This window comes from Microcaecilia unicolor, chromosome 3 (assembly GCF_901765095.1).
Source record: "Microcaecilia unicolor chromosome 3, aMicUni1.1, whole genome shotgun sequence".
In the NCBI taxonomy this organism is placed as follows: Eukaryota; Metazoa; Chordata; class Amphibia; order Gymnophiona; family Siphonopidae; genus Microcaecilia; species Microcaecilia unicolor.
The window spans coordinates 52081801-52097261 of NC_044033.1; the positions used below are offsets into that span (position 1 = coordinate 52081801).

At 43.9% G+C, this 15461-nt stretch overlaps 1 protein-coding gene across 2 annotated transcripts in view; it reads right to left on the reverse strand.

Annotated features, from left to right (window-relative positions):
• Positions 1-2311: 2311 nt before the first annotated feature.
• The window catches only part of MAL (mal, T cell differentiation protein), a 90158-nt gene continuing 77008 nt past the window's right edge, over positions 2312-15461 (reverse strand). For both annotated transcript variants that reach the window (XM_030195918.1, XM_030195917.1), the window contains exons 3-4: positions 10580-10711; positions 2312-2837 (exon numbers count right to left, since the gene is read on the reverse strand). In XM_030195918.1, coding sequence (XP_030051778.1) covers positions 2760-2837; positions 10580-10711 — 210 coding nt within the window. In that variant the 3' untranslated portion in view covers positions 2312-2759. The remainder of the gene's footprint in view (positions 2838-10579; positions 10712-15461) is intronic.

Below are 15461 nucleotides of genomic sequence, written 5' to 3' on the forward strand. Positions count from 1 at the left end.
CAGGGAAAGGGCGAACCTATGTGCCTGCATCCACTGTTGGTGGGGAAGGACAGGGAAAGCTAAGCAATGTGTCCACATCCATGGAGGTATGGGTAAGGCAGGGAAAGGGCGAACCTATGTGCCTTTAAAGTGAAGGTACTATAGCCTCCAACACCCCTGCTAACAACTGGCAAAAGCACAGGAGCAACCTCCAGAAAGATTTTAGATGGAGCTCGAAGAAGCTGCAGCCACTCTGCTAGGGGAGATAGAGAATACTGAAGAGAGGCAGTGGAGCAAGCTGGTATGAGGCACTGAAAAAAAGTGTGCTATCTATCTCCCTCTGCTGGTTGATGGACACAACCCATCTATAATGGCTGCATCTGCTTGATGACAAGGAAATCTGTGCTTAGCCCACACTTTTTTTTTTTTTTTATTCTGTCACTGCTTTTGGCCCCACCACTGCCCATGGAACAGAATTCTAATGATCAAAATGTCTTTCCTAACGTTGCCTTTAAATTTCTCTCCTTGCAATTCATTTCGTGTCCTCTAGTTCTACAGCCACTCAATTTTTGGAAGAGATTGTTTTGTTCCTTAAGGGCTCTTTTTACAAAGTGGCTTGTGGTAGTGTGGGAGCATGTATTGGACACACACTGGAACTTTTCTCCAGCAGGTCTGGAAAAAAAAGGGGGGGGTGGTTGGGCTGGGAAATGGACATGCAGCAAAATGAAAACCAGTAAGTGTGTATTTACAGCCCGAGCCCTTAACGCCACCCATTGACTTAGCAGTAAGGGCTCATGCGTCGTCTGCGTGGTAACTGCCACTTACCGCCAGGAATGCAAAGTGACTATATCATATCTTCCCTAGGGCATACATATTCAAGTTTCCTCTCATAGTTCCTGTGATGCAGACCCCCATACCCGTTTGGTAATTTTCCCTTGAATGGCTTTGAGTTTTGTTTTTATTTTTTTACATCCTTGGCAAGATACGACTTCCAAAACTGAACCTAGTACTCCAAATGCATTCTAACCAATAACTTGTACAGGGGCATTATCTCTTCCTTTATTTCTTCTAGTTATGCCCCTCTCAATACAACCAAGCATCCTTCTGGGCTTGGCCATCGTCTTGTCACACTGCTGTGCCACTTTGAGATCCTCAGACACTATTATGGTCTGGTCTGTGCACATGAGCTTCTGACCCATCACATAAAAGAACTTTTGAGTTTTCATGTTCCCCCCCCCCCCCCCCCCCCACATCACCCTACATTTCTTCGTATTAAAGCTTAACAGCCAAGCATAAGCTCATGCTTCTAAATTGCTGTAGCTCACTTCTCATGCATTCTGCTCCCTCCCTGATGCCCACTCTGTTCCTAATCTTTGATTCTTACACCTGCATACTTTTAAATATTTGCATGTTTCGCTTGAATTTACAGTCTGCTTATCAGTTGACATGTATAATTTGAAATCTTTCAGCTTTTCCTCTTTACTTAAAAGACGTCTGGGCTATCTTTGCCTTTATTGTGACCTTCCTAATGGGATGCCCTAGCTTCTCTGATCTGTTTAAAAAAAAAAAAATTAGCACTTGCAGCTTGATTCCACTGGTTTAGGTGAAGCCCATATTTTCAGAAAAAAAAAGTGTTCCTGTCCACAAAATGTTGCACAATTCCTAACAAATCTAAAGCCCTGTCCCAGCACTATCATCTCATGCATTCGTTGAGAATCTGGAGCTTGGCCTGCCTCTGGGATCTTGCACGTACAATGGGAAGCATTTTTGAAAATGCTTCCCTGGAAGTTTTGGATGCCATCTTTCTACCCCAAATCCTAAATTTGGCTTCCAGAACCCTCCCCTCATGCATATTCCTATGTTATTGCTACACACATGTAACATGGGGACAGCTGGCTCCTCCCCTGTACTCTCTTCAATCCTAACACACAAGGTTCATAACCTTCAGGCCAGGCATGCAAGTTACCAAATGATCCCTCACCTCCACCAACTACCCTGCTATCTACAATTCTAGTGATCAAACTATTCCAGCAACTGAAGAGAAAAAAAGTACCCATTTGGGGAGGGAAGTCAGGAAATGAATCAGGATACAGATGGACCTTTGTTCCTGACATAGTAGGGCAGCTCTTATGCTCCGTTTCCTACAGTAGTCAATCTAAATCACAAGTTCTTGGTAGAGACCCCAGTGATAAGCAGTGGCTTTCCCTAAATCTACCTTAACTTATATACTTTTCATCCAGAAATTAGTCCAAACCTTTTGTAAACCCAGCTATAACAATTGCTTTAAGGTCTCTATAGGTTCAATGAAATATGGGCTAAATAAAGACAGACATGCATAAGAACCTGATATGATTTATTAGAATTAATCAAAATTACTTTTCTGGGCATGGGTCATTATTTATGTAGGTTAATTGTATTTTGTTGACTAGTTTAATAGAAGTAGTAGTCAGCTGCATCACAGTATTTTCGAATGACTTGTTTGGGAACAGTAGATAACATTTAAACAAAACTTTTTTTTTTTAATATAAAAAGATAAAAAAAAAACTTTCAGATTTCCAGACCCAAGTCAGACACACATGAATCTGAACTGTATCAATAGAACGGCAAATATGTCCCTCTTAGCACACATATGTAATGAAGAAAATATATAGCTTTAACAGCTATCCACAATGTGTAATTGTAATATGTAACATTGTATACACTAATTTGGCCATATAAAATATTGTAGAAAGGATGTGCAACCACAGTTCCATGCACAAAATGGAAAATAATATTCTGCTTTAGGAAGCTTTTTTCCACCTCATCAAAGACCCCACGGCATGGATCACATATGACAGCGTAGCAAGATATGCAAACACCTAAAACAACAACAAAAAAGATTAGTTAATAAAATCAATTATGCAATTTATGAAAAGCATTGTCCACAGTGTGCCTAAAAGTAAGCATGGTGCCGGGTTAGAGAAAAACAGAACAAGTCTCCACATAAACAAACCACAGCAGAGAAGGCAAAACACAAAAAATAGTCAGTGCCAGTAATCTTTTAATACACTTTTAGAAGACTTGACATGGGCCATGTTTTGGGTATGACAGCTGCGTTGGGAGTCTCTGGAATCTTGGAAATCAAAAGTTCAGCCTGACATACAATAAGCTTAAAAACTACATCCGCAGTCCTTTGCCGTCTACAATCGTAGCACTCTTCTTCCAGTTGATGGAAGAGCACTGCAGTTGTGGCCGGCAAAGGATGCAGTTAAGATTTTGATCATTGATCCTTGCCATATTTAAGTACTGTATGCCAGTGTGAACTTTTGATTTTCAATACTCCAGAGACTCCTGATGCAGGTATCATAGCCGAAACACAGCCAGCGTGGAGTCTTCTAGAAGTGCAATAAAGGATTACTGGCACCAACTAAATTTTGTGTTTTTGCCTTCTCCACTGTGTTTTCTTGCCAGGTTAGAGACGCATTCCTAGGGTGGGTGGGTGGGTATGTATGAAAATACAGGCACAAAATATGTAATATATTTGTACACATGTGTAGCTAAGTTTCCAAAGAAAAACTACCAGAGTTGTTTCTCATTGAAACTAAGCTGCAAGGTACACATGTATGAAAAGTACTTTTATACTTTAAAACACCGCATGCTATGGAAAAATATCTCCTCTATTTCTATTTATTCATTTAGGTGCTAATACAGAACATACTAAAAACATGTTTTTTTGTCTGAAGTCTAGGGTGGGATATTAATGAGGGCACTTCAATCTTTAGTAAGCCTGAAATTGGTGATAGAAGACAAAGGCAGCCCGAGGGGGAGGGGTCCACACACACGGTAACCACATTTCTCTCATCCACCACCCCACTCCCTTGGAATGACTGGAATCCCCCCCCCCCCCCCCCACACCCCATGACCAGCATCTCTCTCCTCCACCCTGCCCACTATTAGACCGTAAAATTAAATCTTTTTGTGATTCGGACTGCATAACTAAAATGGCAGTATATATTATTCAGTGTCCCTGTAATAAGATATATGTAGGGAGAAGTATAAGAGCAATAAAAGGTATGCCTTACAGAACATAAGTCCAGGATTCTCACTAATAAAGTGGAAGCCCCGTTAGTACAACATTGGGCTGAATGTCAACATCAGACAGCAGACTTGCGATGGCGGATAATAGATAAGTGAGAGAAGGGTGGGAGGGAGGCGACTCAGAAAAAATGCTTAACTTCAGAGAGCAATTTTGGATATTCACTTTGAATGCTATAGAGCCTCACGGTTTAAAATTACAAAATTGAGTGGCTGGCACTAATCTGATGTTCTGTTTACTAGCTATCCTGGAGCTTGATTGGTGCTCTGAAAATCACATGAAGAATTGAATTGGCTATAAAGCCCTCCCTAAAAAAAAGCATGGCGACCATTTTAGAAGCCGTCATTTGGATGTAATCTATGGTCAGTGATGGTTAGTTTTAAGCTGGTGTATGATAGCTCTGTCAAAACTTATGGATTAATCCTGTATTATCTTATCCTGTAGGAGACTACCTTGAGACAGCTTACAAGCGAAACATGGATCTATGTTGGTGACAACTGGTCTCCACCAAGTATATCTGATCGTAGCTAAAAGCTAAGTACTTTTTTGAACTAGAGAGATATTATGTCATTTCTTTATAAATGCAAAATACAAAGAGAGACAACAATGCTTTTGAAAAAATAAATATAAAAAAACATTTTTGAGAATAAAATAAGGACTAATGCCATACGGTTTAAAATTGGATTGATGAGGATTGTGGCACCGCCCCTATTTGTATGCCTGGCTCATTGAATTATTCAGCCAAAGAGGAGGCGGGTACGCGTATCTGTTAGATCCTATCATGACTCCCTTATTCTATTGACTATTGTAATAGAAGGCTGAGAAATATCCGAGAAGCACAGCATAACTGTGGTTGATATAATGACCAGCTCCCTTTATTGCTTAACTGCATATAGTGCCTTGTTATTTTTGCGATACTATAAATAGGCACTGTTATGGACTCATTTAGGTGCTAATAGGTTGAAAAGGGGCTGACTCAGGAATAATGTTAGGAAGTATTTCTTTTTACTGAGAGGGTGGTAGATCCCTGGAATGCCCTCCCGTAGGAGGTGGAGATGAAAATGGTAACTGAATTAAAAAATGCATGGGACAAACACAAAGGAATCCTGTTTAGAAGGATTGGATCTAAAGAAGCTTAGCAGAGATTAGGTAGGAAAGCCGATGCCCTGATCGAGGCTGAATAGGTTTGGATGGGCTGAAGTAGAGCTATTTGGGAGCTTTGACAACTTCTTCAGAAATTTTAGAAGGCTGCCAGTGCCGGGCAGACTTCTATGGTCTATGCCCTAAAAATGCCAAGGATAAATCAAGATCATAAGTACATAAGTATTGCCATACTGGGAAAGACCAAAGGTCCATCAAGCCCAGCATCCTGTTTCCAACAGTGGCCAATCCAGGTGACAAATACCTGGCAAGATCCCCCAAAAAGTACAAAACATTTTATACTGCTTATCCCAGAAAGTAGTGGATTTTCCCCAAGTCCATTTAATAATGGTCTATGGACTTTTCCTTTAGGAAGCCGTCCAAACCTTTTTTTAAACTTCACTAAGCTAACCACCTTTACAACATTCTCTGGCAACGAATTACAAAGTTTAATTACACATTGAGTGAAGAAACATTTTCTCTGATTAGTTTTAAATTTACTACATTGTAGCTTCATCGCATGCTCCCTAGTCCTAGTATTTTTGGAAAGCGTAAACAGACGCTTCACATCTACCCGTTCAACTCCACTCATTATTTTATAGACCTCTATCATATCTCCCCTCAGCCGCCTTTTCTCCAAGCTGAAGAGCCCTAGCCACTTTAGCCTGTCCTCATAGAGAAGTCGTCCCATCCCCTTTATCATTTTCATCACCCTTCTCTGCACCTTTTCTAATTCCACTAAATCTTTTTTTGAGATGCAGCGACCAGAATTGAACACAATATTCGAGGTGCGGTCGCACCGTGGAGCGATACAACGGCATTATAACATCCTCATTTTTATTTTCCATTCCTTTCCTAATAATACTTAACATTCTATTTGCTTTCTTAGCTGCAGCAGCACACTAAGAAGAAGGTTTCAACGTATCAACGACAACGATCTCTTTCTTGGTCTATGACTCCTAGACTCCTAACATGGAACCTTGCATGATGTAGCAATAATTTGGGTTCCTCTTTCTCAAATGCATCACTTTGCACTTGCTCATATTAAACACCACCTGCCATTTAGACGCCCAGTCTCCCAGTCTTGTAAGGTCCTCTTGTAATTTTTCACAATCTTCCCGTGATTTAACGACTTTGACTTTTGTGTCATCAGCAAATTTAATTCTCACTAGTTACTCCCATCTCTAGGTCATTTATAAATGTGTTAAAAAGCAGCAGTCCAAGCACAGACCCCTGGGGAACCCCACTAACTACCCTTCTCCATTGAGAATACTGACCATTTAACCCTACTCTCTGTTTTCTATCTTTTAACCAGTTTTTAATCCACAATAGAATACTACCTCCTATCCCATGACTCTCCAATTTCCTCTGGAGTCTTTCATGAGGTACTTTGTCAAACGCCTTCTGAAAATCCAGATACACAATATCAACCGGCTCACCTTTATCCACATATTTGCTCACCCCTTCAAAGAAATGTAGTAGATTGGTACCATATGTAATGAATTTATCTTATTGGGCAGATTGGATGGACCATACAGGTCTTTATATGCTGTCATCTACTATGTTTGCCTAGATTGGTTGAGCAGGATAAGGATGCTTATTTGCTAAATAATCCTCCCCTGCTTAGTTTGTCAATTTCCATTTGACTGCGAGATGACTGAACAGCTCCAGTAAAGTAATGCATGCGCAAAGGATCCGGGGGGTTTCATGACCATACTGGTGCTGCTTTGCCCTTCTCCCATTTCCTTGGGGGTCTTCCTGTCATTATTGGTATGTTACCCATCTTCCAGTGTCTTGGGGGTCTTCCTGCCAATGTTGGATGTTGCTCTGTCCCTCTCCCCATGCCCTGAAGTCTTCATCTCACTATTTGTGCCACTTTGTCCCTCTTACGGTGGGGTTTGGAGTCTGTGTGTCAGTGTTAATGCTTTTTGCCCCTTTATTGCTTCCATGGGGACTTCGTGCTATTCTTGTTAGCTGGGAGTGCCCACCAGTAAGTTTCAATAAAAACAACAAAATGCCTCCGATACAATCTTAAATTGTAAGTTGCTTTGAGCTACCACCGAAAAAGGTGAGAGAAGATCAAAATAAATGAGTAAACAAAAAAATTCTTGCACCATTGATTTTAATGGACATGAATGAAAATGAAGACAACTTTTCAGAGTCCATAAATGACCTGTACCAAGCATGAACCCAACCAAAAATTTGTCATGCACATCCCTAATAGAATGCCACGCATACCTTCAGCTGTATTAAGGAGACCAGTTTTCAAATAGGATCATCTATTGGGGTAAAAAGACAACAAAACCCTTTCGTGCATGCTTCCAGTCGTCCTTCTGACTATTCGTTAATCTACCATTGTTGGAGACAATGGATTAGCCGCTGTTGGAAACAGGATACTGGGCTTGATGGATCTTTGTGTGACCTAGAATGGCAATGCTCAAATGGTGGAGTGAGCTTCAGACTCTGAAGTGCAAACACTCCAATTTCCCTTCAGAACAAGGTCCCTTGCAGTGTGGCAACACCTGCTAGAGTTTCCATTAATCAAAGTAAAGGCCTTTGAAGCCATTCAAAATGTAGGTTTACAGTGATTGCTTGTGGTTCTCCTAGAAGCTTACCTTAAATAAGAAGGTTCAATTATTATACGTTTAGTTTATTCATATTTACTTTACTATCAGGCTCATTTTCAAAGCACTTAGCCTCCAAAAGTTCCATAGAAACCTATGGAACTTAGCCTCCCAAAGTGCTTTGAAAATATGCCTCTATACCACCTTTGCTGACAGGTCAAGGCAGTTTACAATCTAAAAGCCATAAATTAGTCAGAAAGGAACTACAAATCAAGATAGGAAAGATGGGTCATACTCAGGAAATCAAGCTCACCATATAGAAACTAGAGGCGATAGAGGAAGGAGGGTTCAAAGGGAGAACAAGGAGGGGGGGGGGGGGTGAGAAAAAGGGAAAGGGAGTGGAGGATGAGAAGGTGAGTAGAACTGGTACTCCAGTGGTAGGGATGACTGCAGCCCTCCTAGGTAGGGTCAAAGTGAGGCAAAAAAGCCAGTTTTTGAGCGACGATTTAAACTTGTCAAAAAATAGCTCAGCCCAGAATTCGAGTGGAAACGGGACAGCAAATTTCAAATGGGCTTGCTTAGGACCTGGGAGCACTAGATGGTGATTGTTTATGGAGCAGGGAGAGGACGCAGGAGAATAGCAGATGGTGAGACACAAAAGATAGAGGGGAAGACCCATTTGAAAAGACTTGAAAGCGTGAGTAGTTTGAAAATGATTCTCTGCTCTACTGGAAGCCAGTGATAAGATTGAAATAAAGGAGAAGTGGGATCGTAGTGATTGACACAAAAGCATGACACAAAAGCCTAATTGTTATTTTGTAAAGTTTGCCCCTGTGAGCAAAACAATATTTTGTTGTGGAAATGGACTATTTGAAGACTGCCTACCCTGCCTGCAGGTAAAATTGCATGCACTGTTCCAGAACACATGTGCTTGTATCGGCATTTAGTGAAGGCATTCTCAGATGTGGAATACGGGTGAGGACTGAAATAAGATATGTACTTTTGTATTTTCAAAAGTACATGCATCGTTTTTGTCAGAAAAAGGATGTGCTAATATCTGTGGGTACTTTAGCAATTTTCAAATTGAGAGCATGCACATATACTTTCACAGGTACGGCGAACAAAAATGGCACATAGTTCCATTCTATAAACCTCGCCTAAAGTTAGGCACTGTTTATAGAACACGTTTAGCACCTATTCCCGTAAGTAAAATTTAGGTGTGGCCATTTATGCTAACTAAACCTGGTGTAAATGCCCGTGTCTAACCTTCTCTATAACAATGCATGTAATTTTTAGGAACGCCCATGACCCACTCGAGCTCCACCCATTGCCATCACCTTTAGAGATCCGCGTGTTTGAATTGGCGCACATCAATTTACAGAATATGCTTAGTGGCCAATTACTGGCACTGATTAGCTTGTTAACCAATTAAGTTGCAAGTACAATTTGGTCACACTGCCAAATTTGCACACACAACTTTAGGCGCCATCCCCCCAGATTCTATATAGCGCGCTAGAAATCCGCACCAAAATCCAAGCAGATTCTATAACAACGTGCGTAACTTAACAAGCTAATGAGCGCTAACAGAACTCAACAAGCAATAATGAGCACTAATTGGCATTAATTAGAATTTACATGCGCTACTCGCAAAGTGTATTCTGTAACAAAGTGCGCCAAACTTCTAACACATGCAGGCAAAAAGGGGCATGGCTATGGGTGGGGGAAATGGGAGTTTCATGGCTGAAATTTTGTGTGTATAGTTAAAGAATATGGTCCTCTGCGCCTAAATCTACACACAGATTTATTCAACGTTTTCAGTGGTGTAAATGGAGACGTGTAGTTTTAGGCGCTGAGATTTCAACTAAGCATATTCTATATACCAGGGGCGTAGCCAGACTTCGACGGGAGGGGGGTCCAGAGCCCGAGGTGAGGGGGCACATTTTAGCCCCATCCGGCGCCGCCGGCCCCCCTCCCCCCATTTTTGAGCCTCCCCCCGCCCCCGCCCTCGGTGCCAACCCTTTCGAACCCCCCCCTACCCGCCACTACCAACCCTTCCCTGCCGTCAGGTACATTTGCTGGCAGGGGTTCCCCAACCCCTGCCAACCGAAGTCCTCTTCTCCGGCGCGACCGCGTTGCTGATCTGCAAGGCTTCTGTTTCTGCGAGTCTGACGTCCTGCAGAAACAGAAGCCTTGCAGAGCAGCAACGCGGCCGCACCGAAGAAGAAGACTTCAGTTGGGGGAGGGGTTGGGGACCCCCTGCCAGCAAATGTACCCGACGGCGATGGCGGCAGCATGGGGGGGGCAGGGCCAAATCAACGTGGGCCCATGCCCCCACGTAGCTACGCCCCTGCTATATACCATGCCTAAATCTAGGCACTGCTTATAGAATACCCTTAGTAGACACTGATTTCTGTGCCGGGGGTTTTTTTTGTTTGTTTTTTAAGACGCCATATATAGAATCTCCCCACATATGTAAAATCTGGGGGATAGCGTAACAATAGCTTAACTTCTGTAAATGTCATCATTGGTCACTTATTTTAAATCATCAGTTTCCTTAATCATCCAAATGTTTAATACATTTGAAAAAACAAAGCTATTGTTATGCTATATGGCTGCTGCTGTGTTGATCCAAAAAAAATTTTTCTATAGATTATCAGTGTTTGTACTTTTGGAAGCTGTTACTTCACAATATTACTATTTCCTACTCCTAGAGACGTTTATATTAATTAACCACCATTCATGTTTTAAAACATAGAAAATAATGCTCCTTATCAATTTAAAACAAATGTTTTAAATTTGCCTTATTTATAATGGCACTTACCACTGCGGCAATGTTTTCTTGATACGCTTTATAATGGACACCTGAAGCAGCAGCTGACCTTCTTGTAGCAATAGCTTGTGCTACTGCAGCACTCAGGTAAAGCAGAGCAGCAATGCATTGGTAGGAAGTATCCTAAAAGAAAATCATTCAACATACTGAATTAACACAAACACAATGAACTAAGACCAACTACACTTGATTCGTCAAGGGGTGTAAAGCTTGAGGAAATGCATGAAATCTTATTTACATTATTAACCAATGAGTTTGGAAGTTATTTTGAAAGTGACTTTACAATGAAAAAAAAAAAGAATAGTCAAACCATCAAGAAGGCATTTAATTTGCTTACTGTTCACAAATCTAGATAATTCATTGTAACAAAAGACAAAACAAAAAAAAAAAACCTGAAATTCAATGAACTTCTCAAATAAGAAGTCCTCAAGAATACAGGGGCCATTTTACTAAGCAGTGTGTGAAGAAACTGTGTTTTAAGCCTGTAAAATGTATTGATAAGTTTCTTGTCTTAAATATGTCTGAAGTGTATTTCTCCTGTTTGGCCAGCAGATGGTGCATGTTTAAGCTTACAGCTGTTACAGAGGACTGACTCTTATTTGACACAGCCGTTAAGCCCGTTAAAATGGGCGAGTATTGGTATAGGGGTTTTCCAAGGCCCCCTCCCCCGCCGCTGCAAGGCCCCCTGCCCTCCCTCCTTCCCTGCCAGCTCCAAAGCCCCCTCCGTCCCTCCCTCCCAGCTCCAAGGCCCCCTGCCCTCCCTCCCCCTCCCTCCCAGTTACAAGGCCCCATTCCCTCTCGGCTCCAAGGGGCCCCCTCCCCCCCTCCCAGCTCCAAGGGCCCACTCTCCCAGCTCCAAGGCCCCCCCCTCTGTCCCTCCCTCCCAGTCAGCTTGAAGGCCCCCTTCTGTCCCTCCCTCCCAGCTCCAAGGCCCCCCCTCCTTGTCCCATGTCCAGCATCCTCCCTCCTTCCCTGCCAGCTGCAAGGCCCTCTGTCCCTCCCTCCCAGCTCCAACGGCCCTCTGTCCCTCTCCCTCCCAGCTCCAAGGCCCCCCTCCTTCTGCTACCTCCCATGTCCAGCATTTCTCCTGTCCTCCCCTCCCTCCCCCCCCCCAAGGTCACCCCCCCCCCCCCCCCGCCGCCACCCCTCCACCCGGGCCGGGCCCTCTGTTCGCCACTGAACTTACAGCGCTGAAACCGCAGCAAGCAGATCAGCTGAGCTCCCGTTGGCCTTCCTTCTCTGCCTGTGTCCCGCCCTCGTGTGACGTAACGTCACACGAGGGCGGGACACAGGCAGAGAAGGAAGGCTGACAGGAGCTCAGCTGATCTGCCTGCTGCATTTTCGGCGCTGTAAGTTCAATAGCGAAGAGAGGGCCCGGGCCGGGTGGAGGGGGGTGGCGGCGGCGCCGACCTCGGCGGATCCCTCCCTCCCCTTCGCGCAGTTTCCCTCTCTGTCCCGCACCCATCATCACGTATTGACGCGGGGGCGGGGCAGAGAGGGGAGTCTCTACTGCGCATTTGCGGGTGAGTATGGTCACTCAATTTATATGTTTGATAATAGGAAGTGCCTGTAGTGATGTAACCAGTTTTTATTTGAAACTTGACTGTTCTGGGCTCAGATTGGCCTGGAATTTTGAAATTACCCAGCAGCTGCTGACTGTTGCTTCAGTTTCAGCCAGGAAGGAAAGAGAGATCTCTTTGCTGAGGCTCGGTGAGTTATATATCCTGACATTCCCAGGTACTGCTTAGACAGTATATAAATGTCTAGCTACTGTTATAATTGATCCATATTTCAGTTACCTGTTATTGTTTGCTATTTGCACATTTTTTTTGTCCACGGTTCCAAGTTCTGAGAATAAACACATTTGTTTAGTTTGTTCTGCCTGTCTGGATTGATAAAGGCTCCTGGTGGTTTGTGTTTTGGGGCTGCGGGTGCTTTCTGGGAACTGTGGGATCACTGGGAGTGTGGCTCCAGTAACCTAGATATCACGGGGGATCATTTGAGCGCGGGAAACTCACCCAGAGGCAGTTGTTAGTATAGAGCACAAGTAGCAGGTGCAAGCTGACCTGAGCTGTGCTAGGAATAGACCATCTAACTGACCGTGGTGTAACCACAGGTGGGTGGCTAGGCGTTTCATGCCACTGTGTTAGGTACTAACACAGTTAAAAATGGAGTATCATGGGACCCGTTCAAGCGTCCTGCAGTAACTCCGAAATGTGCATGCAATAACCACGTGCTAAAAACATATTTTGAGTATTGTTTTAGGGGAGGGGTGCAGCATGGGCATTCCTGCTCTAATCAGTTAGCATATCTACATTCAGTGGCGTACCAAGGGGGGGCGCCGCGGCGCGCGCCTGCTCTGAGTTCGCTGACTTCGCTGCAGCTCCCTCTGCCCTGGAACAGGTTACTTCCTGTTCCGGGTCAGAGGGAGCTCCAGCGAACGCGCGAAGTCAGGGAACTCTGAGCAGGCGCGCGATGCGGCACCCCCCCCAGCGGCGTGCACCCGGGGGGGTTCCGCGCTGCATCGGGGGGGGGGGGGGGTGCCGCCCTGGGTGTCCGCCCCCCTAGGAACGCCACTGTCTACATTACCACACAACTGACTGGTTAGCACAGAAATACTGTTTAAGACCTTTCCAACCTACAAAATGAGTGGCAGTAAGTGCTCATATGGTATGCGAATGGCAATATTACTGTACGACAAATACAAAAAATAGAAAGTTAACCATTTTACAGCTGTGATAAAAATGGTCTTAACATACAGGAAACGCCCACGTAAGGGCACACACTAAGGCCACTTTTGCCACAAATCCATAATTATCTAGTAGGCTAGCTATGATTCAGGCTTGCATCAAACAGCTATAGGAATTTGATTACCACTGTTCTGCATGTCACTGCATCTGGAACAACCAAGCTCCTGCTTAAGGCAGATTTCTAGGATGATGCCAGGCATCATATGATATGTTTGAACCAGTCTTTAAAGTTTTCGGAAAGTACTGTTACCCTGCTCCTCCCCCTCAAAAAAACCCAAAGGTTGTTTTTTGTTTTTTTTTTGGGGGGGGGGGGGGGGGGGGGGAGGGTTAAGACTGAAATGTTTAAAGCTACAAAGTTTTAGGTCTGCTATGGCCCCTTCATTACCCATGGAACCAGGTCAGTGTGACCCCTTTGCAAGATGCTTGCATAGGGGAGTGGCTCTGAGAGGACAGCAGCCTATCATAATCAAGTTGGCCAACTCCATTTCAGTGGTGGGATGAACAGGCAGCAACAGACCAGGCTCATTCTGTTCTTCCTTCCTCAGATCAGTGTTGCCAGTTACCCGGTCCCCAAACCCGCCCAAAAAGTTCACACCCCCACCCCTGCCGTCATCAATCCCGCCTCCTCCGTCATCAGCCCCGCCCCCCACGGCCCGATAAATTGCACAAAACCCCAAAAAATAGCCCAAAAACCCGCGACCCGCAGCGGACAAAAATTTCCCGCAGTGGGTCACGGAAAACCGCCCAATTGGGCGGGAAAACCGCCCACCTGGCAACCGTGCCTCAGATCAGCTGTAGCAGGTGGCAACAACCCTAGTAAGTTCATCTAGGGAAGGGGGGGGGGGTGAGAATTAAAACAAACAAAAAAAAAAGAAGAATAGAATAAGTCAGAGCTGGAGAATGAGGATCCCTGGATTTGAGAGGGGGGTCCACAAAAAAATGTAGAAAGAAGGGCTACACTGGGAAAGGTGTTAAGGGTGGAAGAGAAGACAAAAGAAAAATAGGAAGGAAAGGAAAAGTATCCACTGAGATGGAAAGAGGAAGATGACAGGCAGACAGATAAAACAAAAAAAGAGGAGAGAAAAGGTCAAGAAATGAGACAGTGAGTCAGAAAATCAAGCCAGATAACCTAAGTTTGCAAACTATTTTATTACATGATAAGAGAATGTTAACAGGGACAACTAGTGCCACATGAGACATCAGTTCAGAATATGGATGTCTGTGGTTTATTTCAAGGGGGGGAGGTTTGATGGGACAGCTATATACAGTAATGTAGACTTTCTTCACTCCTGACTAGACTGGATTATGGAAATTCAGTCCATGTGCAGCTTCATAAAAAAATCATTTCAGAGGATTCCACTGTTGTAAAGTACAGTACAGCTGCAAGACTTACTGGAGGGCTCAGAGCAAGAGATGTGCTACTCCAATTTTCAGAGAGTGTAATTAGCTTTCTACTCAGCAGTGGTGTCAGTTCAAAATACTAATGCTGCTATTTAGACATGAGATGGCTCATCAATTTTATGGAACATCCAATTGTTCCTTATATATCAAGTTGTGATCTTCGGTACTCTCACGGAATTTTTATGCTGATTACTCCTCTTAGATAATTTAATCTGCATTTTTTTTCAGGAACAGGGCCATTTTGGTTGTGGCACGTTTCCTATAGCTATTCATTAGGGGACAAAAAGATCACTGGGTATGTTTATTAAAGGGTGATAAAGTTTTTGTACAAAACCTAAGGTGCAAAACCTAAGGTGTGATAAATGCAAAGTCTGTGCAGTAACGGCAGGACACATGCTGGGCATGGCCTCTGCATTGACTGAACAGGGCAGACACTTAGGCCCCGATGCTCAGATTCAGAAGCAAATGCGGGAGCTAGAGGGCATTAGCACCGGATCAGCGCCCTCATTTGTAAGCGCTGAATGCTCAGAGGGCTGTAGCACGGGGGAATAATGAGCATGCCACAGGATAGCACACGTTAGCATGCTAAATGCATTTAAAAGGGAAAATTAGGTTCTTATCCTGATAATTTTCTTTCCTTTAGTCATAGCAGATGAAGCCATTACGTATGGGTTGTGTCCATCAACCAGCAGGGGGAAGATAGAGAGCACTCAACTTTTCTC